This window comes from Yarrowia lipolytica, chromosome 1A (assembly GCF_001761485.1).
Source record: "Yarrowia lipolytica chromosome 1A, complete sequence".
Lineage (NCBI taxonomy): Eukaryota > Fungi > Ascomycota > Dipodascomycetes > Dipodascales > Yarrowia > Yarrowia lipolytica.
The window spans coordinates 1,203,364-1,227,554 of NC_090770.1; the positions used below are offsets into that span (position 1 = coordinate 1,203,364).

A 24,191-nucleotide genomic window follows, 5' to 3' on the forward strand; every position below is an offset into this window, starting at 1 on the left:
ACAGTACAATAACCGGGAGATCGAATCGCAAATGGGCTGGAAAACCCCTAGAATTGGGGCTTGTTTCAAAAATAATGGATTTCTATGTATTGGGGCTTGCATTTTCCTTCTTCCCCACTCTTACATGATATCCCATTGAGACAGCCGCAGTAACTCTGCCACACCACCCCACCAACAATGTGCTGGACATTGCAAAAAACCAAGGGAACCTCACGGGAAAAAAATTATAAAAGGATGAGCTGGGACCCCAGTTCGTCTACCAGCAACATTCCCTGCTACTTCAACATCTCTTCAACATCCCCTTCAATCACCACCCCCTCAATCTCTTTCGACAATGACACACCAACGTGACAACGACGCCGATCGCGACAACTCTGGAAACCCCAGAGAAGAGTACGCCGAGGATAACTCTCCTGACTCTCCTGACTCTCCTGATCAGCCCCCTTCCCAGAGACGCTCGGAACGGGGTCGCCAAACTGAAACGATCCCAATTATTGTCAGGCAAGAGGAGAACTGGGGCCCAGACTTTTGGCGTGATCCCCCAGGGACTCATTTAATGCGCGACACGCTGAAAAATCGAGCCATGTTTTATAGTCTCGCCAGACAAGGCTTCTACCCACCCATGTGCAGATACGAAAGAAGAAAGATGCAGCATCTAGTGCGACCTCCAACACGCGGACTTCCCTACTCCAAAGAACGACTCGCGGCCCTTAATGAGGCTTTACGAAAACTGGAAGACCCTAATGCCGTATTCGATCCCGACTTCGATGCCGACCTTATCGCCGAATATGAAGGCGACCTTCAAGCCCAACGTGAAGCTGTGATTAGAGCCGAACAGTCTGCCCGCCGTAGGGCGCGGCTTGAAGTCCGTCGTGAAGCCCAACAAGCGGAACTTGCTGCCAGGCGTGCTCGACAGGAAGCCCACCGCCAGTCGTCTCTTGGAGACGCAGCTCCCCGTTCTGCGTACTTCGATCAGAGTGCTCTGGATGCCATGTCCAGAGTTGCGGCTGGTTCTTCTGCCGAAGCTGAAGAATCTGCTGATGAACGGCCTGAGTCATCCGGAAGACCCCGTAAACGTCGAAAAATTGCCATTGACGATGAAGACAGCGATGAGAGACCCCATACTTGGTCTGGAACGGGCTGGGACGACCACCAGAAGATTGCGCCTGACTTGCAAGAATCAGGAGGATTCCCGGACCAAGACGGCGATGATGTGTTTCTGGACGCGTCGGATGAATTTGACGACTCTCCTGTGTCAGCACCAGTCGTTAGCCCAAGGGATTTCGAGAATTTGTATGAAGATGACTCTTCCGACGAACCAATTGCTTCTTCTTCGCGGGATGTTCCTCGCCCTTCTGCTCCCTTCAATCAGACTACTCACGTTGGTTCTGACGTTTCCCAATCTCCAAGAAGATCGGTTCCAAATTACCAGCCCCGACCTGTGTTTGTCAAGGAGTCTGCGCCCGATCCTGATGGGCCCTCTGACAGCAGCTCTGGCGAGGAAAGCGACGACAACAACAAGCCCAACCGGGACAAAGGCAAGGCTCCAGCTTCCAGCAGCGACGACATCTCTGCATCTGAGTCAGATCCATCATATTCGCCTCCTTCGAAAGCCCCCGCAACTACTTTGGAACAACAAAAAGTTGCTTCTCTGGACCGATCTGGGTTGGCGGAGGAGTCGGTGCCCAATCCAGATGGGCCCTCCAGCAGCAGATCTGGCGAGGAAAACCGAACCCACGACACCGAAAATAACGGCAGCGTCGTCCCCAACAGCTCCATCCCCCAGGTACATGATGCCGACGAACGCTCGAATGCGGCGTCTCAGCCTGAGCAACCCACACCCTATTTACCTGGTTCTGATGTTGCCGATGACCCCCGCGGCTCCGAAGCTAGTCTTGTCCGTGGTACCCCGACTGACCAGAACACTGCGAACAACGCTTCTATAAGATTGACGAGGGAACTAGAGTCACTTACACAACAACCGACCAAGCCCAAGCCCAATACCGGGAACAACACACGCCGTCAAGGTACAGGAGGTAAAGGACTTGGGAAAGGAGGCGCAAAGCGACACCGAAAGGTTATTAAAGATGTCATTCAGGGTGTTACTAAGCCTTCTCTCCGACGAATTGCGCGCCGTGGCGGTGTGAAACGAATCTCCACCCAGATCTACGAGGAGGGCCGAACTATGCTGAAAATCTTTCTTGAGAACCTCATTAAAGATGCTGTCGCCTACACCGAGCATGCCAAGAGAAAGACTGTCACCTCCCTGGATGTTGTCTATGCTGCCAAGCGACGGGGTCGTCCCATTTATGGCTACGGTTGGAGCAGGTAATACTTGTAGTTGTTTTTGTAATATGCGATAAGGAAATATATATGTTTGTGAATTTTCATGGCTTGTTTTTGACGTGGAAAAAGTATCTTGTAGGTGTCTGAAGTAGACAGTAGAGAGCCATTCTGGAAAAGAGGATATAGCCCAGGGCGGATTGGTTCAGAGATGAATTCTTCACATCAATACAATATCTCCGCGACTTGTAAAATCAATCTTCAGACATGACGTCTTTTAAAAAGAGAGTGATCTATTTGGTGAAGGATGTCGGGAAAAATGGAGGTTTGTTTTCAGTGATTTAGACGTGTTGTTCGCGCTATTCGTTATTCGCTACTTATCATTTTTCGCTTAAATCCGCCGAGTTAATTAAATCCGCTTGCGTTAGTCAAGCGACGGAAAGTTTAAAAAAAGTTTGTGGCGAAATGAGCTTCTAGAACACGTTTCTTGCAGCATGCGTGTGGGGAAGATGCAGAAAGGAGGCAGAAGGGGCCGTTTTTGTGCAACAAAAAGTACATAAATCTGAAGACAACATATCTGAGAATCCATTGGAGCAATTTTTCGAGTCATTGCGACTATATTTGCGGTTTTTCCCCCCTCTAAAATGTCTGGCAGGCTCTTCAGAACGTTCCTGAATTTTATTGTTTAAATTTTAACCGAAAATCTAAATCCACAACTCCGTCTGGAAAACTATATCCACAACTCCGTCGGGTGAAAAACTAAACTGTGGCGGATATGTACAACACCGTTACAGTACAAATGGAAATGTATATATAGAGAAGATGTAGGCCGTTCAGATTCGATATCAGCAGAAGCAGAAGCAGAAGCAGCAGAAAAAACGGCAGGCAGAAACGGCAGCAGAAACGGCAGCAGAAAAACGGCAGCAAAAACGGCAGAAAGGCAGCAACAGCCAACAGCAGCAGCAACAGGCATCAACAGCAGCACATTATCATCAGCACAATTATCATCACCACCACTACCACCACCACCACCATGTCCCTCAATCGATCTAAATTCACCGAGTACAAACAAACGGCCCGAAACTTCTGGGCTGGAAAACCCCGGTTCACCGAAGAAAACTATCCTTCTCTTGATGGAAAGACCTTTCTGATCACCGGAGGCCATTCGGGAGTCGGACTCGAAAGCACCAAACTGCTCATTTCCAAGGGCGCTAAGGTGGTCATTGTGGGCCGCAGCAAGGAGAAGGCCCAGGAGGTGCTCGCGGAACTTCCTAGCCAACAGTACGAGTTCGTGGAGGCCAACCTCGCAGACTTGACCACAATCAAGGCTGCCGGCGAGTACATTCAAAACAACTACCCCGAGCTCCAGGGAGTGATTCTCAATGCCGGCGTGATGATTCCCCCTTACTCCAAGACTCCTCAGGGCCATGAGCTTCAATGGGGCACCAATGTGGTTGGACATCATGCTCTGATGAAGTACCTTGGTCCCATTCTCATCCACACCGCCAAGAGTTCTCCCAAGAACTCCGTTCGGGTCATTTGGGTCTCTTCTTCCGCCACCGTCGTGTCTCCCTACGAAGGAGGTATCAACTTTGACGACATCAACTTGGACAAGGTGGACTCGCCTAACGACCATATTCTCTACTCGCAATCTAAGATTGGCAACGCCTACCAGGCCTATCTGTGGTCAAAATACCATCCCGGCTCTGGAGTCGTTTCAGTGTCTGTAGATCCTGGCAACCTGCGTTCCAACTTGCAGCGCCACGGAAATGGCGTGCTGTTTTACGTCCTGGATTACTTTCTGTACCCCGCCAAGTTTGGAGCGTACACGGAGCTGTCTGCTCTTCTGAACACCGAGGTCAGAGACACGGACCATCTGATTCCCTGGGGCCAGGTCGGACATCTTCGAAACGATGTTGACTACTGTCGACGAGGTGACAAGGGCGAGGCGTTGTGGCAGCAGCTTGATTCAGACGTCAAGGATTTTGTTGCAAAGCTTTAGTTGTGAATAGCAGACGGTGCCACGTGTAGGAGATCTGTACTTGTAGGAGATCCTCAGGGCAGCATGAGACGGGTTTGGACTCAGTGCAAATAACACCCATACAATACATTAATGTCGTATAATGTACCGATAATGAACCGCATTGTAGTCGTTCCACTCTGGACTTACTCACACTTGAAGTGTCCTTTCTATCTACAATGTAGGATAGCTTTCTATCTACAATGTAGGATAGCTTTCTATCTACAATGTAGGATAGAAGGGCTTGCTGCTAAAGATCCAGGTCCACCATTGCCATCTGAGATTCTGAGTGACCACCTTTCGGTTGGCCAGCACCTTCTCTTCCTCGGAAGTAGCAACCTCAATCCAGACCACAGTGTTCTGCTCCACCTTCTCGTACAACTTGAGACGGCCATTCTCCAGCTTCTTTCAGGTCTCAGCGTCCTATTCTCTCCCACTTTGCAGTCTCTCTCTTTGCAGTCTCTCTCTTTGGAGCCTCCCTTTGGCTCCACATAGATATGCTCGTAGGGATCCGTATCGGACAGGTAGAGCATGGACCACAGGAGTATTCCATGAACTCCTCTGTCTGATGTGTTTCAGTTTGGCAAGGTCAAGTAAGTAGAAAGTCTCGACCATCATTAGCTGTATCTGGTTGGAGCGGTATCGGGCTGGAGATCATTGAAAGTGATTAGCGTCAGAGAGTAATATGGGTGGATACGGAAGTTCCCTGAAGATCGTTGTTATCGTTATTGCTTGTTAATATCTCCTGAATGTACTCAGATTTATCATTATCTTTCGTTCCAACATCTTCCTTGTTCCTCTTCCTTCACCACACTCCTGTTACACTCACCGCTCTTCTTACAATCGCAACATGAACGACACGGAAAAACTGCTGAAAATGGCAGAAGACACGCTCTGTGAATACTCAGAGAGTGCCGAACGACTAGACGCCAAACGAGAGCTACTGCGCCAACTACAAACTCTGGCCAGAAACGTGCACAGAGAAGCGGCGCCAGGCGTGGCTCCCTTTGTGTCTTATTCCAGACCAAAGTACGTTCCAAAGTGGCTCAAGCGGGGTGAAGGGGGAAACTGCGGGTCCTCTCGAGATACCATCGGTTGTTCAAGTGAGTCCAGCAGTCCTAGACTCGGCAACAACACTCACCCACTTGGAGATTCCAATCCACAAGTGATGAAAACAAGATATCCAGACAAAGATACAGCCAGAGATACAGCCAGAAAAACTGTCGGAGATACTAAAATTGAAACTGGACCAGAGATCACCATTGATACCACCGGAAATGACGAGAACCCCAGTTCGACTCTCTCTTTCACTGATAAACAGCTACGAGATCGACAGTTACTAGAACGGTTTACGGGTGCACAGCTGAAGAAACCCCCGGTTGAGTTGTCTGCTGGCTGGTCTCGACCAGTTAGCTTGAAAGCTGGTCCTCTGGCCCCTGCCACTCGGGTTATGAACCGACTGAGTCCAGTGGAAGAGCCGAAACTCGATCTTCCCGTAATTCAGAGAGAGTTGAGATGTCGTACGGTTCGTGTGAGGGAGTCTCGAAGATGTTTGGGTTATAAAGGGTAGTCTCATGGTAGCTACAGTATCGTTCTGGTCATAGCTCTATAGATTAGGAGGTCATATATAATCGGTGTCATTCAGGAGACTATCATCGCAATTGTTGGTGAAACGTCAAGGAGTACTTTTGGTAATGTGCACGTGCAAGTTCTGTACTAGTAACGCGAATTAGGCCATTTTTACAATTTTTCTGAAATTTCGTTTTTTTCTATTTTTTTTCATTTCGCAATTTTTCTGTATTTTCATATTTTTTTTGTTTATTTTCAGTGGTTTTTTTGTATTTTCATAATTTTTTTGTATTTGTTTTTTTATTGTTTTTTTTATCACTTAATTTTCGCATTTTCACAATCATTGACACACAAAACAGGTAAATAAACAACCACTTTTTAGTTAACTTTTAGTTAGGGTTCACAGTAAAAAACTGCCGCTTTTAAAAGGGGGTTTAACCAGATTTTACCCCAACCGACTCTACAAGGACCAAAAAAAAGAGGCCATTGTTGCACGGAAAAAAGCGATTTTTGCAAGAAAAGTACTATTTTCAAGAAGAGACGAGGAATTTCACATTTTTCCAGTCACGTGACTTTCACATTGTTCTCTCTGGTCTCTTTTCCTTCGTCTTTTTTTTCGCCAACATTGCAATAGAGTTCTCACTATGCAGATGTGAATAATGATTCACAACTCCTACTTGACTTGTACGAGTTAGCCAACAACATGATTGACGATATTCTGGCCGAAATCCGGACCAAAACAGGGTCTACCAACGCCACCGACCCATCTGGCCACAGCTACAACGCGTCTGCGGTCTCGACGTGGTCCAGATCACCCGCGACTGACGCCGAGTCTCGAGATCAGCTGCAGGCCACGTTTCTGGACCCCAAGCCGCAGTTTTCCAACCAATGGCTGCGGTACATTTCCGACGATCTGTCGGTGGACAAGACGGGCTTTGTGGAGTCTCTTTACGGCGTTCCTGAGGCCACAAACCGGTCGGACGTCCGATTCACTCGAAAGGGGATGCGGGGCCATATCAGTGGCTACGAGGAGTTCACGACTAGCGGCGACATTCTCAACTCGAAAAACTCGTTTGCCGTGAACCGGGCAACCGGGTCGCGACTCGATTTCGTGCGGGGCCGATCGGGATTCATGCCGTTCGCGCCCGGAGGAGTGGAGCTGGCCGAGAAGGAGGAGCAGAGTAACCTGCTGCACAGAGACGCCGACGGCCTGTTTGACGTGCCCCCGGGCTTTGAGCGGGGTATGAACACAGCCACGGCGGTTGCTTCTGCGGACGCTGAGCTCGGAGAGCTGGCTGTGAAGGAGTCGTCGGAAGAAACAGGAGGAGACCCCGGGCTCGTGGGCGACCTGTCGTCGCAGATCTCGAGTATGCAGCTGGTGGAGGACGCCTCCAGACACCCGATCGACGATCTGCTGCCCAATGATATCACTTTTGGACGGGCTCAAACTGCCGTGGCCCAGGCGGCCAAGCAGAAGGACTGGGCACATGTGGTGAACGTGAACAAGGAAATCACCAACTTCTCCGAACTGGTGCCCCAGCCAGCCCGTGAGTTCCCCTTTGAGCTGGACACATTTCAAAAGGAGGCTGTTTACCATCTCGAACAGGGCGACTCTGTGTTTGTGGCGGCTCATACGTCGGCTGGAAAGACCGTGATTGCCGAGTACGCCATTGCCATGGCCCAGAGAAACATGACCAAGGCCATCTACACCTCCCCTATCAAGGCGCTGTCCAATCAGAAGTTCCGAGACTTCAAATCTGAATTTGACGACGTGGGTATTCTTACTGGAGATGTTCAGATCAACGCCGAGGCGTCTTCTCTGATCATGACGACCGAGATTCTGCGTTCGATGCTCTACCGAGGCGCTGATCTCATTCGAGACGTGGAGTTTGTGATTTTTGACGAAGTCCATTACGTTAATGACGCAGACCGGGGAGTCGTATGGGAAGAAGTCATCATCATGCTTCCCGAGCACGTCAAGTTTATTCTGCTATCTGCCACCGTCCCCAACACGTTCGAATTTGCCAACTGGGTCGGTCGAACAAAGCAGAAGGACATCTACGTGATTAGTACGCCCAAGCGTCCTGTTCCCCTGGTACATTATCTTCTCTGCAAGAACGAGATGGTCGAGATTGTTGACGAGCACAAGAAATTTCTCGACCAGGGATACAAGCAAGCTGTGGAGATTATGGAGGGTGATGATGGTAAGGCGAAGGGTAAAGGGGGTGGAAGGGGAGGTCGTGGAGGACGAGGTGGACGTGGAGGACGAGGGGGGAGCCCTCCAACTGGTCCTCTCTCGGACCGAGGAGGTAGAGGAGGTGGCCGAGGTGGAAGAGGAGGTAAAGGTGGTGGTGACGGAGGAGGAAGAGGTGGCCGTGGCGGTGGAAATGGAGGGGGTGGAGGAAAAGGAGGATTCTCTCGGGGTCCTCCCCCTCCCACTAAGCAAGCTTTCATTCAGATGGTCAAGATGTTGCATGAGAAAGAGCTGCATCCCATGTGTACGTTCGTCTTCTCGCGAAAGATGTGTGAGCAGTTTGCCGGATATCTTTCTGGTCTGGATTTCTGTAACAAGCGCGAGAAGGCTGAGATTCACATGTTCTTCGATAAGGCTGTGACGCGACTATCTCAGGTGGACCGAAACCTGCCTCAGATTTTGCAGATGCGGGAGTACCTGTCTCGAGGCATTGCTGTGCATCACGCCGGTCTGCTGCCTATTGTCAAGGAGGTGGTTGAAATTCTGTTTGCTCGATCACTTGTTCGAGTTTTGTTTGCCACAGAGACGTTTGCCATGGGTCTCAATTTGCCCACACGAACGGTAGTGTTTGCTGGGTGCCGAAAACACGATGGAACCACCTTCCGGGCTCTTCTTCCTGGAGAGTACACGCAGATGGCCGGCCGAGCTGGTCGTCGAGGTCTCGACAAGACTGGTACCGTCATCATCATGGCGTCCGGAGAAGTTACTCCCGAGGAGGACCTCAAGGAGATGATGCTTGGTCAGCCCACCAAACTGCAGTCGCAGTTCCGACTAACCTACAACATGATTCTCAACTTGTTGCGAATCGAGGCCTTGAAGGTCGAGGAGATGATCAAACGGTCCTTCTCTGAGAACGCCAACCAGTTGATGCTTCCCGAGCACGAAGCCAGTGTGAAGAGCCACGAGGATCTGCTTCTCAATCTCAAGAAGAAGAATTATGACGATTGCGATCAGTTCATGCCCACTATTCTCGAGCTTGGTCTTGAGCAGCAGACGTGTCTCAAGTTCATTATTGAGCAGGGTCCCAAAATTGAAAACATGCGTGATATTCTCAAGATTGGTCGAGTTGTCATTTTCAAAAACCCCACCGGCGCTCTGCGAATCGGTTTTCTGGCCCGTTCCGTTATTGGTGAATCTGCCTCCATTCTCATGTTCCCTTGTGACATTTCTTCTTCCAAGGCCAAGATGGCAGCCACACTCCCCATGTTCCCTCAGGTGGCGGGCTACAACAAGTTTCTGCTGGCTCCCCTGGCTCCCATTTCGACAAAGCTAGAAGCAGCTTCTGTTCCCGTGTCCACCATCGTCTTCCTCTCCAAGTACATCATCAATAATGTCTCGGGCGTGTCTCGGTTTGATCGTCAGGCTGTTGAGCAGGCGTACAAGAGTATCCAACAGATTTGTACGCGTCGAGGACCCGTTCACGAGTGCAGTTTCGACAAGCTGAAGAAACTGGATCTCACTGAAAAATGCCGCGACAAGCTGGCCATGTCGGTCGAGTTTTCCAAGATTCCCTGCATCAAGAAACTCAGTAAAAACTTCCTCCGTGCTTACACCCAGGAGTACGAGGAGTATCAATTGAAGGAGACGATTGCAAATCTTCGAAAGTCGTTGAACGACGAGAACCTGGAGCTGCTTCCTGACTATGAGCAGCGAGTCGAGGTGCTCAAGGATCTCAACTACGTCGATACAAACAACATTGTGTTGTTGAAGGGCCGGGTTGCGTGCGAAGTCAACTCTGGTTTTGAGCTGTTCATTTCCGAGCTGGTGATGGACAACTTTTTGGGCGATTACGAGCCCGAGGAGATTGTGGCCCTGTTGTCTGCATTTGTCTACGAGGGCTCTCGGGATGTGGAGGAGCCTGTTTCTGTCACCCCCCGGCTTGACAAGGGTCGAGAGAGAATCAAGGAGCTGGTGGCCAACGTCATGGATGTGCTTGAGAAGCGTCAGGTGATTATGACATCGGACGAGCAGCAGTTTTTGGAACGTGGGCGGTTTGGACTCATTGAGGTGGTGTACGAGTGGGCACGTGGCATGACTTTCGAGGCCATTTCCGAACTAACTTCTGCCCAGGAGGGTATCATTGTGCGAGTTGTGTCTCGTCTCGATGAGGTTTGTCGAGAAGTCAAGTCTGCCGCGCGGATCATTGGAGATGCTACTTTGCAGGAGAAGATGGATGTTGCTCAGGAGAAGATCAAGCGGGACATTATTTTCTGTGCCTCTTTGTATTTGTAGAGAATAATGATAGTTGGCTTTCAGAAGGTCAATGACTTGGAGGAAATAACTTGAGAGTGTACATTAGTCAGTTACAGTACTGTAGACGAGTAGTTCTTTCACTTTACTCTTTCATAATGACGAGTTTTTTTATCGATGCTGACATCTCTCGGTAGCCTACTTACAGTCTGAACACTTGTCTGGTCTGTCGTAGTTCAAATGGAATAACTAGAATGTAGATTCAATCAAACGCTCGAGCTGGGCTTTCCCGGCCTCCTCATCTGTTCTCACCCCGAACAATGTAACTGTGTATGCTGTAGCACATGCACTGATATATAATGGCAACACCGTGATATTCGAGTTCTTAACTCATGCCAATGTCGAGAAATCTCACATCGCATCAGGATACCTGTATCGCCCCGCTGGCGCTCAGGAGAAGCGATCTCTGGCCCTCCTGTCCCAGATATTCTGCTGCACCAAGTGCTTCGAGCGCTCTTTCGGTCTGCGACCTGCCAGGGTATCAAGTCCTGCGAGTGTCAGTTCCCTGACGGCTTCGCCTGGACCCAGAAGTGTCTTTCCTGCTCTCAGGCCTACCCAGTATGGCATATATGAGATTGAGGATGCCATTCAGAAGTGCCACCTCCAGGCCACCTCCTCCGTCGCCCCCTCCCGTGGTCATACCCGCTCTTTCCTAGGCTCTGATCTGTCCGGTGGTCTGCTGCAGTTCTGGCACGGCAAGGATCTCGGAGAAGAGGGACTTAGGTGGCTCAAGATCTACATGGCCAACTTTCAAGGAGCAGGCAAGGCCAACTTTGTGAGGTTCCTTTTCTACCCCCGACCCTCCTCACCCCGCTTCTCTTGATAACATTCTTGAAGCGATTCAACCTGATGGGCAACCCCACTGCAAGAAGACCCGTGACACCGTTGTTGCTGACATCAACTGCTGTGACCCGGATGCCAAGTGTCTCTGTGACAAGATCAAGGCTACCAAGTCTGCCGTTGGCGCCTTCAAGACGGAAGTCTGAGTCGAGCGAGATTACCGAGCCAGTTCCCATGGCCGCCTTGCCTCCACCAGATGTGGGACTCGAGGCCTGGCTGGCCTGTCTGGAAGCTTTCTGTGACATCTACGCCTCCTTTGGATATCTCAACGTAGTCGGCTTGTTCGAGACCTTTTATCTCAGTAACCAGCCCAGCAACTATTCTGCATCGACGTTTCACAGATCACCTCCATGCAAACTTCCTTCTGATGACCGGAGATCTGCTGTTTCATTGCCGAGCGATAGGGACCCCGATACCTTGCCGGCGTGTAAACCTGTTTCGTTGTTCTCGGAGTCTTGACCACCTCTGCATCCACGACGTACCGGCACTTTCTGCTCGCCCAGGATCTCAGCACTTGGCTGGGCAACCCCATGCTGTACCGCACATCCATTTTCCAACTGGTTCGATGCCAAGCGAGGCTTCACCCTGAGTATTGCGGTCGAGGGCTCGTGCCTCGTGAATCAAATGGCCAAGGATACAGAGGAGGGTCTTAGCTGTATCCGAGCCAAGATCTCCGTTGACGCCGAAACAAGACTTCGAGACCGATGCAACCTCACCCTCACCACCGAACTGGCGACAAGTGGAAGACTTGTAACACGCAGTATGAGTGGATGCTCAAGACTGCCCATGTGGGCTTTTGCTCGTACACAGTATCAAACGTTAGTCACTCTCAACAGTCTCGTTTCTGTCAAAGGAATTCATGATGGACTGTGTCGAAATTAGTCGGTTCTTGCCGATCAATTGGCGGACAATTGTGGAATTGCGGTTTTTTGTCGCCAAAATCCATCCACTTGTTTCATTACACCACAGCATCGAACTGTGGAGTTTAGTATGTTGATAAGGCACGTCATGCAACATTGGTATGAACTGTATCTTTTTTTTTTTCATGCATAATCAATATCAAGAATAAAATATATATATCTATATACAAAAAAAAAATACATACAAAAAGAAATAGAAGAAAAATCAAGAAAAAGAAGAAAAATCAAGAAAAATCAAGAAAAATCAACTCAATGAGGGAGAAGAGGGAGATAGCAGGCCAGCCACGTACCTTCCCACACTGTCACTCTGTGTGCACGTTAAACATAGTGCTGTTCGGACTACCCCCAAATTCAGCGTGGGCCTGGTGTGTGCAGCTTCGAACTGTATATTTTTTTAATTTTAATTTTCAATATTTTCAGGGTGAGTTCCCCATCTGGATCACTCGATTAAATCAGATGAAAAACAAAAAGTGATATAAAAATATAAAAATATACAAAAAAAAAATGTTAATTATCCCAAAACCCCCCTCAATCGTATGACTATGACTTATTGGACTCACCGACGAACGATCGGCCAATCTTCAATCCCTCTTTAGCCTTCAGTCCTTCCGCTGGTCTTGTCCATATAAGTCACTCTCTTCCTATACATCATGCATTATATACAACCCACCTTCGCCCCAGCTCGCACACAGTCCAGACATTGAACTGAACGCACAATGAGCTCCAACGACGGCTCCAACGACGCCAACGTCGAAGGCCGGGGATCTACTCGAACACAAAAGCGAAAACAAAACAGACTGCGAAACCGGACCAAGAAGGCGGCTTCCCAACATGAGGCTGGTCAACGGGTTCCCACCAGCTCATCTCATGTTCCTCTTAGCCGTGGAGATGCTGGTTTGCCTGCCTATCCCGTTCTGCCCTGCCCTTCCAATGTCCCGCGGTACTGAGCAGCCTGGACCACGACATGGCGCTGCTGGGTGAACCTGTAAGAGGTCCGGCTTCCACATTCAACAGCATGGAGGAGTACGAAAGCTGGGTCAACGGTTCTCCTTCCGATGATGATTTGACGATGGTTTCTACGATGATTACGACAAGAATGATGATGATGAAGAGTCCAGTCGTGGCGATGAACCTCGTCCTGGAGCTCCCGGATCTGCGGTACACAAGCCGCTGGGCGCCATGATGGACCTAGTGCTGAGTATGTCCAGTGGACCCGGTGGAATCACGTACGTGGGAAAACCGACATGGTAGAAAGACACCATCCTCCCATGGCAGACCCTCCTCGATCGCCTCCTCGGATGAGTAGCATGGAGGAGTACTTGGATTGGATCAATTAGCCTGCCGAAGAAGCTGAAGAAGTGGATGGTGATTGCTATGTTGATCCGACAACTCGATATGCGAGAAAGCTCAGGGCCTACGCGAGGGAATTACATGCGTCATGTGACCCTGTCAAACTCGCAAACAACACTTGTTTCGACCTAGGAGAGAGTGTCTACGTGAAATCTGATATTCCCTTCAAGATAAGTAAACGTTACCCCAACCCCAACCAATCGGTGTACTCCGGTCCTGTCCTGGTCACTGCAAAGGACGGAAACAAGACCATTACAGTTTCTAGAACTGCTCATAGAGGATACCAAACCGTTCCCTTCAGCGATATCCAGCCTTGCTTCAACGGTGTCATTCCAGGATATCCCGCGGATCCTCCGAGTAAGTTCGAGACGACGACGCGGCTGCAACGAGGAGAGGCTGCTTGTTGCGTTTCCATTGTCAAGGACGGAGACAAGAAGACGTACTACGTCAACTGGCAGGGTTTCCACCCCTTCTGGGTATCATGGTTCCGAGAAGAGGAGTTCAATCGACAGGACTTGAAGGATATTCTTGTTCGGTGGAGGAGATTCCTGTTTTCGACAGGCAGCAGCAATCTCACATGGTGATAGTAGCAATTGATGACGAAGCTACGAGTACAGTATGAATATGACAGTGATACATTACTGCCTACAAGTAGCAACAACGACACAAATTGTAGATCAAAGGTTGACACGAAGAAACATTGAACAAAAAGATACAGAAAGTAGACACAACCAACGTTCAACAAAAAGAAATCACTCCGATACGGGGAATCGAACCCCGGTCTCCACGGTTCTCAACATGAGAGCGTGATGTGATAGCCCCTACACTATATCGGACTTGTAAGGTAAAAAGGGCGTTGAAACTTTTTCACTACAAAAATGAAAAAAAGCACCCATTGAATCATTAGAAAAAAAAAAAAAAAAAAAAATTGAATCATTAGAATAAAAAAAAAAACAAGTAATGAATCATTAGAATAAAAAAAACCAAAGCTTTTAGCCATGATTCACTCCCACGAGACCACGAGATTGACAAGAACAAGACGAAACGTCGACAAACCAACTGACATGCGCCTCGAGCCCACATCGAAATGATTACTAAGTGAAAGGAGGAAATGACGTAATCAAGGACTGCGGACTTGTATAAGACTACTGACCCTGGGTCCTGCTAGCTCTATACGCTATATAAATAGTTCTAGTGGATCATTAGATTGATAATAATTGAAAAGTAACCGCCAACAGTCCAAAGAATGAGAATCGGGAACCTTTAAGGGATGTTGGCATCCTACAACTCGATTGAGACCATTTCAAGACCATATTCAACTCAATTGAGGCCATTTTCATGATCATCTCGTTAAGACCATTCCCATTATCATCTCTTCATCTAGATCGCCATTGAGAATCAGTACGAAGAATGTGTTGGAATCAAGTTTTGGCTGCGCTACGGTAGTGCAGTTCAACTAGATATTGTTGAGGTTCGAAGAGAGATCAACGAGTTCTCTCATGTACTTCTACAAGTACGAGTATTGTACCCATAGCCCCGTGTCTCTTGTCCTACAGTAACCCTCAAACTTGGGCTCAGATGTTAACAAAAATAATATGAATACTATATACAATCTAAGAGAAAAAGTAGGGAGAAACCAACACCTGCTTAAGGTCCAGGTCTCCCTTTTTGGGGGGGTTGTCGATTTGAAACTTGGTCAAAAACCGCTTCTTCTGGTCACCATTATCGGTCTCTACCTGCTTGGTGATCATCTTTCCGCCCACTCGCTCGGTCACCGTCTGGATGGCCAGATACTTGTCAAGAGGCCGATGTTTCTCCAGAATCTCGACAGTTGAGGGGTTTTCCAGTGCCTGCTTTCGTTCGGCGGGGGTTCCATTGCTGAGCTTTCGGAACTTGAGATCCTCCTGCAGCTGGTCGAAAATGTGGTTCTTCTTGGAGTCCCTGTCGGCGAGCTGCTTGCCGAGCTCTGTGCCGTCAGTGATAAGATCGACCCGCGAGTAGAACGAGCCGTACCGCATCTGCAGCTCCTTTTGCAGGTTGCCAACAATGTCCATCGAATGCAGCTTCACAAACTGCTCTCGCAGCACCTTGTTCATATGAGGGACGTCAGCTGCGTGCGTCCAGTATGAGTCGTGCACCGAGGCAAACGACACATCTTTGTCGAGGTTCAGAGCAGTCAGCAGCATGTGCGAGGCGTCCAGAGAATGCACAAAGTTGGGGGGGAAGGCCTGGGCCTGCTTTCGAGATTGAACACCATAGAGAGTAAAGGCGTCCTGCAGAAACACAGACTGGAGCGCAGTGTCAAACTGACGCTTAGCGGCCTTTCTGTAGGGCTGAACCACAGGCAGACCAATGGGAGATGTCCAGATGACGGACGAGAGCGACTCGCCCGAATGGATCTCCTGCAAGTTCGCTGACGGTCGCACAGTCTTGGTGATGTTTCTGGCACACTCGGTGAGCCAATCCTGAATGTCATGGGCGTTTGTGAAGAGCGAACGCATGGCCGAAAAGACCCGCTGGGCCAGGTAATGGGCCATTTCATCAATCTGAGCCACATCGCCGTACTGTTCCTTGAGCTGGGTCTGGATCTGAGCCTTGGCACCGATAAAAGTTACTCCGTAGACGTTTGTCATGACGGTGGGCTTGACAATCTTTCGGTTGATTTTCCCAACAAGGAAGTCCGCCAAGGGGTTGCCATTCTCGGCGTCTTCCTTGACCAGCTCCGACACAATGGAAGCCACTTCGGCGTACACGTCCTGGGGCTTGTCAAACGGCGTCAGGTTGACTTGTCGAGCTCCGTCAATATCTCCTCCTAGGGCTGCGTAATGCTGTAGTCCGTTGCAAGAGCCGTCTTGCTGCACAGGAATGTGCGAGACAAACTTGGAGGGGTCTGGCAGGTCGTATGCCGCAACAAGCTCGTAGGATGCGGCCAGAAACTGCCATGGGTAATCGGCCTCTCGCCAGATGCTGTTTTCCTCCGCGAGGGGGTTCTCGACGGCCGCTCGGATCTTGGCCATGTTGTCTTCGGTGAACTTGACTCGGTCATCAAAGTTGGCCTTGCCTGCTCCGTGCAAGTTGGCCATGTGGATCTTGAGCCACCTGAGTCCCTCTTCTCCGAGCTCCTTGCCATGCCAGAACTGCAGCAGACCACGCGACAGATCGGAGCCCAGGTGGTTAAAGTGAGGAGAGAGCGGGTATGCTCTGCCTCGGAAGTCCACGTTGTGAGGGAAATGCAACTTTTCACCGAGATGGGCTCGGGCAATCTCCAGCTTGTAGTTGGAGTCACATCGCACAGAGTGGTCCGACTTACGCTTGTTGAGGATAACGGTGCACATCTTTCGCCATTCGCTTCGAGCCACGGGGTCGTTGTGTTCGGGACACTCCGGGAGCGAGTTGTCCGTGTTGACGGCGGGAATGTCAAGATAGGCCTCTCCAGTGTTCCACACCTTGCTCATGATATCAAACACCTTGGAGTTGACGGTCCAGGCGGTGGAGCCGAGCTTGTTGAGACCGGCAAAGAGACGGTCCAGGTCACCTCGCTCAGAGGCAGTGTCCAGGTAGGCCGTCTGCTCGGAGGACTCTCGTGCTCGCATGACAGACGCCTGCGAGACGTAGTAACCGCCAGTCTTCCAGGCCACCCACGGCTTGGGCTCGGCCAGCATCGGCAGAAACTGCGGCGTCACAAACGCCTCCGAGGACTCGGCACCAATGTCCGTGCTGATCACCTTTTGGATCATCAGGTCATGCATACGCACCATGCCGAGTCGCTGTCGCTTGACAAGCTGGTACGAGTGACAAAAGACGGGCACGTCTGCGGTCACAGAGGCGCCGGTGACAGGATCCTTGGCTGTGACAGGCATTCGAGCAACCTTGATGAGAATGTCCACAAGTAGAGCTCCAACCTTGGCACGCACGTCGATGGCCCACGCAGGCACGGTATCCTCCAGATCCTCGGCATGGATCATTTCCATCACCTTGAGACGTCGCTTGAGACCTGTGAGCTTCTTCAGAAAGGTTCTCTTCTTGCCGAGTTTCTCGGACCACTGAGAACATCGGTACTCAATCTCCAGAGCCTGGCCGACAGAGGTGACCAGGTTGGTGGTCTTGACTCCGCTCTCGACCGATCGCCCGACTGTGGTCTGGAGACGCATCATCTCAATAATGGTGACAATGGACATAGTCTTGGGCGACATGAGCTTCAGGTAAGGGTACAGGTCGGTGTTGATCTCGGTCTCGCCGGCCTTTTTGATTTCCTCCTGCACAAGAGGAATCATCTGCTCCTGCCAGCTGTGCATTTGTTCCTGGAACTTGGACATTCCTGTAAACTGCTGAGACTGGCTGGCTTTGGCTGCCCAGAGCTCTCCAGCAGCCTCGATTCCTCGCATCTCAATGTCCAGCTGTCTGGCCTGGTTGAGTTGTTCGAGTCGCTGTTCAAAATCAGCCCGGTTTTCCGTACTCAACGAGTTCTTGATGTTGAACAATGAAATCTTCTTCGACGGGTCCAGTAGGTCCTTGGGGATCTCGTCGTAGTAGGGCAAGTTTTGGATAAACTGGTCGACTCGCACGTCTCCATCCACCTGTAAAAGCAGGTTTTTGACAATCTCAATGCCCACCACCTCTTCTCCTTCCTTCGTATGTGTTTCAATCTTCTCCGAGCCTCGCAGGTTACTCTTGAGCTCGGCGGAGATTTCCTCCCGCGTCTTCTTCACCTCCGGGGCGGCTTCTTCCTTCAATGCCTCCCCGGTGAGCTCCTCGAAAAGCTCCATGTACGCCTCTCCAAACTCGGCAAAGTTGTAATTGTGCTGTTTGAGCACATTCAGCACCTTGGGCAGCCGCTCCAGACCAACAATCTGGATCTCCTCCACCACCAGCGATGCGCTCAGCTTGTGGTACAGCTTTTTGAACAGCAGCTCCGCAATCTGCTCCTCAGACTCCTCGTCCACAATCTTTGCCAGCAGATGCGCGTACATCTGGGCATCGGGTCGCACGCCCAGGTTGTCCTCCATCGTCATGAGCCACTTGGTCGACTTGTCCACCGAGTTGGCCTTGATGTATGCCTGGGCCAGCTCTCGGGCACAGAGTCGGATTCGGTCGGGCCGCCAGATCTTGGCATGGGCCAGGTTGGCCACAAACGACTCGGCCCGCGAAATCTGGCCGGCCTTGATGGCTGCGTCAATCAGACCCCACAGGTTGTGGTCAATCTTGAACTGCGAGGGCGTGAAGTAGATTTCGTCGTGGGGAGACGACCACGAGTCCGACGAGCCGGGGAGCTCGCTGTCCACAGCTCGCGAGAACAGAGAGCCCGACTGTCGGTCTCTGGTGCCGAGACGCATGGGTTTGGGCAGGTCGTTCTGAAACGCCTTGAGGTTGGATTTCTTGAGCACGCCGAGACGGTCCAGCTCTTTAGGCGCATGCAGATGGTCGTACTTGGGCTTGCCGGAGTGGTTTCCCATCGAGTCCAGCATGGAGTAGTTGGAGAAGTCCAAGGGATCCGAGTACGTGTCTGTGGCGACTCCCCGGGGCGAGTGGCGTGGGGGAGTTAGAATTGGTCGCGACGCGGCGGTGTGAATTTTTCGCAGCGTTCGTAATCGTAGCACTGGGTTAGAAGTGTTCAAGGGGGTGGTGGAATGTGAGTAAGTCTGAATAGACATTGGTAGGTAGAGGGCGGTAGAGGGCCGCCATAGGTCCAGTACAGTGACCGGCACATGTCCAGCGACTGAAAACCAAATGCAGACTAGTCCTCTGTGCCACATTCTAGGCGGACACACAAACAATATCAATGTACTGTATCTGTAAGCCCTTTTTGATGGCCAGCCTGTATGAATAGTATGGCATGTGTGAACAGTACGACATGACTAATCCAGAACAGAAGTCCTCAACCGAATGTCTCGACTAACAGTCACTTTACGACTCAGCCAGTGACCGTAAATACCAGCTGGTACCAACCTCATTTCATCGTCCACCTCATCCTCTACCCCATCTCATCCACACCAAATCTCCACCTCAGCTCATCCTCCACACATACTCACTGTTAGTAATATGTACAGTCGTTAGCAAATGATATATGTAGTTGAAGTGATTATCGTCGTTCCTCCTCCTCGTGTCGTCGTCGTAGTGTTGTTTGTGTTTTTTTTCTCGTCGATGGTGCGAATTTGTATCAATGTATGAGCTCCCTCTCTCGAGCCGTTACAGTGACAAAAAAAACACTCGGTCCTTTTTGCTTGGTTACTATGCACCATATTTCAAACTCAGTCTTGGAGAAAACTTTTGCCAAACTTTTCACTGTTGCATCTCTAATGCGCTATCGTGTGACTTATCGCAGCAGCGGTAGTGGCCGATGGGGACCTTTTTTTCGGGATAAAAACGGGCTCAAGTGATTGTAACGGCCTAGAAGTTTGGATTTACGTCCTAAAAATTGATTTTCGGTCGCTTTTTCACCCATTTAGGTACACCCAAATTTTCACACAACCGAGCCCAAAAACGTTTACTCAAAAGTCACTCGATCACCGATACGGCTTTGGGTTGGGGTTGTTAGGGTTAGGGTTTGTTCCGGATGGTGCGTTGTGGGTTAGGGTTTTATAGTGGCGAACATGTGGAATATTCGATGCGATGTGGTGGTTGACGGTGTTGTTGGTGGTGATGTTAGTGTTGTTGGTCGCTGTAAATTATAAGTGTTTTTGAGGTATAATCAACTTATCCTCAATTGATTTTGTTAATTCCCATGTATTCCCATTTATTCCCATTTATTTCCATTTTATTCCCATTTATTCCCATTTATTTCCATTTATTCCCATTTATTCCCATTTATTCCCCATTTATTCCATTTTATTCCCATTTATTCCCAATTTATTCCCATTTATTCCCCATTTATTCCCATTTATTCCCTTTTATTCCCACTTTAATTGATATCCTCTTTTCACTCTCAACCCCATCTTGTCCTATCTCTCCATATCTCCCACATCTCCATTGTTCATGTCGCCTTAACTATACCATAAGTTTGTCGAAATTTTCTTGTCCATTGAGCACCATTTTTTCCTTCTTTTTTCTCTTTTTTCTCGCTGTTTTTCCTTTTTGCTCTTTTTGCCACAAGCCCTCAATATTTCCACATTTATTCTTTCATTTTAGGAACAAAAATACAACCTCAAATACAGCACAAATGTTATTCTGGATGGTTCGAGCACTTGTACAAAATGGGGCTGTCATTTTTGGATATTTTTATTTATTTATTTATTTATTTTTTCATATTCAACTCACGTGTTGACGGAATTTCGAAAAATAGTCGCCCTATTTTGGTTTAAACATTTTCACTGTTTTATTTTATTTTTATTCTTCTTTTTTTTTTATTCTTCTTTTTATTTCTATTTTTTCCTACTTTTCACATCCCCCCTAACCCCCTCCTGCCATAGTACAGCGCTAGCGTCCTGTGGTAAAATGGACCCTACAGTGCAGCACAGACGCTGGTAATATCATTACACTCCGCCATTAATTAGCACTTAACCTGTCTCTCCTCCCAACCTGGTGCGCATCTTTTTGCAGGTATAAAACTTGTGTGTCATCATCACCATCGGCTCTTACTCTCCTCTTCTCCTCACCATCACTTTCCCCAACACCAAAAACACCAAAAACACCAAAAACAAACACACCACACAAACCACCACAAAACATCTGCATGATGGGCTCCGTGGTACCGCTCAGTTCGCCCGCTTGGGACCTCAATCTGTCCGCGGGACAAAACCTCCTGGGCCATGGCTCGCCCACCCCCTCACACAGCCGCAAACGCCGTCTGTCGGTGACTCCGGAAGCCGGCGACAGCCACATGGAGCACGAGTCACCTTCCAAGCCACGTCAGCAGTCGCCGTTTGTACACAAGCGGGCGCGGGTCACACGGCAACTGCAGTCACGGCCGCTGCCCATGTCGCGGCTGCTGTCGTCGCTGGACCAGAAGACGCTGGTGTCGCTGCTGGAGGGCATCTGTGCTCAGGACGACCGGGTGGCGCGCCAGGTGATGGAAGTGACGCCCAAGCCCACAGTTTCGTCGGCCATGGACGTTCTGTCGCGAGCGCTCGACCAGGCGTTTGCATTGTTCCCCTACAAGGGCGACCACCAGAACGACTACGCCTTCTTCCGGGTGCGTCCGGCGCTGGAGGAGTTCCTGGCCGAGCTCAGCGACTACCTGTCACACTTTCTGCCGCCCAACGAAACCCAGGTGTCCAACTCCTTTGCATTTCTGGACCAGGCCACGTCGCTGGTGCACCGCATGCCCCAGTGGTCCAGCCCCGCCAACAACCGCCTCAAGGAAGAGACGTACGAACACATTGACGTGGCATGGACCCTGGTGTGCGAGGAGGCCGCCAAGCGCCAGAGAGGCTCACTGGCCATGTCCGGTGTGGGCAACTGGCTCATCCGGCTCGAAAAACACAACGAGCTGTCGGGCGACCGTCTCAAGACGTCGCTGCATCTCCTCAGGGACATGCTTGACGACCAGGGCTACCGGCCCCCCAACCCCTTTGCTTCATTCAACGGCGCCCAGCAGCTTTTCACGGTCTAACGAAGATACACAAGCACCACATATTTATTGCATTACACGGTCTACAGGAATGGCTAGGATATATATAGGAAAGAATTATGAGAACATGTAGTGGGTAGTTTTGTAGTGAGTAGTTTTGGTAGTGTTTGGAGGTTGCCTATTGTGTGGCAAATTTCTGCGACATTTGAGATGCGGGTGAGTGGTAGTACGGTAAAGAGTGAGTGGGAGTAGGAGTGCGATTCGATTTGACATATGAGTGTACAATAGGAATGTACGATAGGGGCGTAGATACAAGTACAATGCGAGTATCTGTATGATATGAGTGTCTGTACGATACAAGTGCTGTATTGTACTGGGTCGTACATACTGTATCGTACTTGGTTGCTTGTAGCATGATCATTCAGTATCTACAAGTATAAGTACTTGGCTTACTCTCATACTTATACTAGGATACATCTTACACGACACTTTTTCTTCACTCTGTTTTTGCCGGTTCCTTCCTCCAGACACTCCAACAATGCCTCTGCGGATCTCGTGATCCCGTGATTGGTTACTCGTCCAGAATTCGATGTCCTTTTAGCACCGGGTGGATTGGTGCCGGGCTGGCTTGGTTCTCGGCTCAACTCGGCTCAAGTTGGTTGTCGGTCTCGACTTGGTTCGACTTAGTTCGACTTGGTACAACTCGGTTCGTGACTGTTCATTAAACGTGGCATGTTGTTGGAAGAAACGAACAGACCTGGGGCCGATATGGCATTACTGTGAAGAGTACAGTTGTGAAGAAGTCGTGCGACAGTTTCGAGTCATGTCTGACTGCTGCAACTTCCACGCACATTTGGAGCGTGGCATTCGTTTCTTGTCGTGTCTCGGGATTGACGCTTTTGTCATTGTTCGACCTTTTTCTCCTCCGGATCGTCCGCTAGATCGTTGGCAAGAGTTCGCCCTCTGGCACTTTCGACTCCATCGTCGGGGTGCCAGACTGGTGATGGCTGGATGATCCAGGACTGGGGGCAGCGGTTGAGTTGCTAAGAAACTGGACTGAACCAGAGTGTGGACCAGAAATGATACTGGAGCCGACTAGAGACTGGACACGAAAGGATACGAGATGGATCCGACTGTCGACTCCGACACCCACGAAAGCGAGATATCAGAGGCATGTTCCCACTGACCGCTGCTAAAGACTTGGTTGTCCCCCACTCATGAGTAACTGGAGATGATGAACGCACCACCCCCACCGAATCAAACAAGGTCCGAGAGTGAAACGGAAAGCTGCTCACTGACTGGAGGGACGGTTATAGGGGTCCTCATACGCTTCTTCTGCCATGATTACGAGGTCTCCACGATGATATCGTCAACCTCGTAAGATGAGAAACTTCGACTAGTGGATGACTGTATGGAGATTTCCCCTGTGATCAAACTGTTCCAATAGCCAGGAACCTCTCGAGTTTACCCTACAAGTCCTGCTTCCACTGTCATCGATGCACACCAAAGGATACAAAGGTGTCTGAAGCTCCTGTCAAATGTCAAATGAGATCGTGGGGTCTTGGGTCAGTGTCGTTTGGCAAAGTCCACCTTCAAGTACGTGTGGACCAAGAGACTTTGTTCAGAGAGCATCTAGACCAAATAATACCCTTCCAGAGACAACTTGATCCCCTCAACTTTCGGACTGTCGTATCCGAGGGACAAGGACAAGTCCGGTGCGAGCTGAAAGTCGACCAAGACTTCGCTTAGCGTCTGGAGATAATTATCATTGACACAAACCTGGACCTCGCATCCAACAAACATTGTGAGAACTGCGGGTGAAGTTCTTGCTTCTAGGTAAGTTACTCTTTTCACAACATTTCTTCGAAATCACAGCTGCCAGCAATTCCAGCTTTAACTGTCTGCAAAATGACCAAAGCTATACGATCAAGCGCCATGTCTGCCTTCTCTCCTGCTTGATCTTGTCTTTCTGCGACTACAGTACAACTACTACACACTCTTGTCGTACTCGGCAGACTCTCGTTGAAGAGTAACAGCACCTTAGAGCTTCCCCCTCTCTACAGATGCTCGCACTAGAACAGTGAGAGGTCAAAAGTTGATGAACCATTAGACCTGCTTCAACGGAGATTGACAAGAAGACGAAAGGATTTAGAACACTTGTCCATGACTGAATCTCCAACACCCTATACTCTACAATTA

The 24,191-nt window shown here is 49.8% G+C and overlaps 9 protein-coding genes and 1 non-coding gene across 10 annotated transcripts; 8 read left to right on the forward strand and 2 right to left on the reverse strand.

The window, feature by feature from the left end:
- Positions 1-334: 334 nt before the first annotated feature.
- On the forward strand, positions 335-2,332 carry YALI1_A12037g (uncharacterized protein; the record flags this gene model as incomplete). The annotated part of the gene is made up of 1 exon (XM_499991.3): positions 335-2,332. The coding sequence occupies one exon, from the start codon at positions 335-337 to the stop codon at positions 2,330-2,332; it is 1,998 nt and encodes a 665-aa protein (XP_499991.3).
- A 984-nt stretch (positions 2,333-3,316) lies between these two features.
- On the forward strand, positions 3,317-4,285 carry YALI1_A12067g (uncharacterized protein; the record flags this gene model as incomplete). The annotated part of the gene is made up of 1 exon (XM_499992.3): positions 3,317-4,285. One exon carries the CDS (start codon positions 3,317-3,319, stop codon positions 4,283-4,285), a length of 969 nt encoding a protein of 322 aa, XP_499992.3.
- An 868-nt stretch (positions 4,286-5,153) lies between these two features.
- YALI1_A12085g (uncharacterized protein) lies at positions 5,154-5,873 on the forward strand (the record flags this gene model as incomplete). Its single annotated transcript, XM_068281746.1, has 1 exon — positions 5,154-5,873. One exon carries the CDS (start codon positions 5,154-5,156, stop codon positions 5,871-5,873), a length of 720 nt encoding a protein of 239 aa, XP_068137847.1.
- A 702-nt stretch (positions 5,874-6,575) lies between these two features.
- Positions 6,576-10,358, forward strand: YALI1_A12099g (uncharacterized protein; the record flags this gene model as incomplete). Its single annotated transcript, XM_499995.4, has 1 exon — positions 6,576-10,358. One exon carries the CDS (start codon positions 6,576-6,578, stop codon positions 10,356-10,358), a length of 3,783 nt encoding a protein of 1,260 aa, XP_499995.4.
- A 135-nt stretch (positions 10,359-10,493) lies between these two features.
- Positions 10,494-11,199, forward strand: YALI1_A12138g (uncharacterized protein; the record flags this gene model as incomplete). Its single annotated transcript, XM_068281747.1, has 2 exons — positions 10,494-10,523; positions 10,570-11,199. 2 exons carry the CDS (start codon positions 10,494-10,496, stop codon positions 11,197-11,199), a joined length of 660 nt encoding a protein of 219 aa, XP_068137848.1.
- A 641-nt stretch (positions 11,200-11,840) lies between these two features.
- Positions 11,841-12,098, forward strand: YALI1_A12152g (uncharacterized protein; the record flags this gene model as incomplete). The annotated part of the gene is made up of 1 exon (XM_068281748.1): positions 11,841-12,098. The coding sequence occupies one exon, from the start codon at positions 11,841-11,843 to the stop codon at positions 12,096-12,098; it is 258 nt and encodes an 85-aa protein (XP_068137849.1).
- A 1,282-nt stretch (positions 12,099-13,380) lies between these two features.
- On the forward strand, positions 13,381-14,070 carry YALI1_A12167g (uncharacterized protein; the record flags this gene model as incomplete). Its single annotated transcript, XM_068281749.1, has 2 exons — positions 13,381-13,438; positions 13,484-14,070. 2 exons carry the CDS (start codon positions 13,381-13,383, stop codon positions 14,068-14,070), a joined length of 645 nt encoding a protein of 214 aa, XP_068137850.1.
- Positions 14,071-14,241: 171 nt separating this feature from the next.
- YALI1_A12177r lies at positions 14,242-14,322 on the reverse strand. Its single transcript has one exon. It is a non-coding gene; the product is annotated as a tRNA-Glu (tRNA).
- Positions 14,323-15,099: 777 nt separating this feature from the next.
- YALI1_A12225g (uncharacterized protein) lies at positions 15,100-19,137 on the reverse strand (the record flags this gene model as incomplete). The annotated part of the gene is made up of 1 exon (XM_499998.3): positions 15,100-19,137. One exon carries the CDS (start codon positions 19,135-19,137, stop codon positions 15,100-15,102), a length of 4,038 nt encoding a protein of 1,345 aa, XP_499998.1.
- Positions 19,138-21,155: 2,018 nt separating this feature from the next.
- YALI1_A12245g (uncharacterized protein) lies at positions 21,156-22,034 on the forward strand (the record flags this gene model as incomplete). The annotated part of the gene is made up of 1 exon (XM_499999.1): positions 21,156-22,034. One exon carries the CDS (start codon positions 21,156-21,158, stop codon positions 22,032-22,034), a length of 879 nt encoding a protein of 292 aa, XP_499999.1.
- Between the last annotated feature and the right edge of the window lie 2,157 nt (positions 22,035-24,191).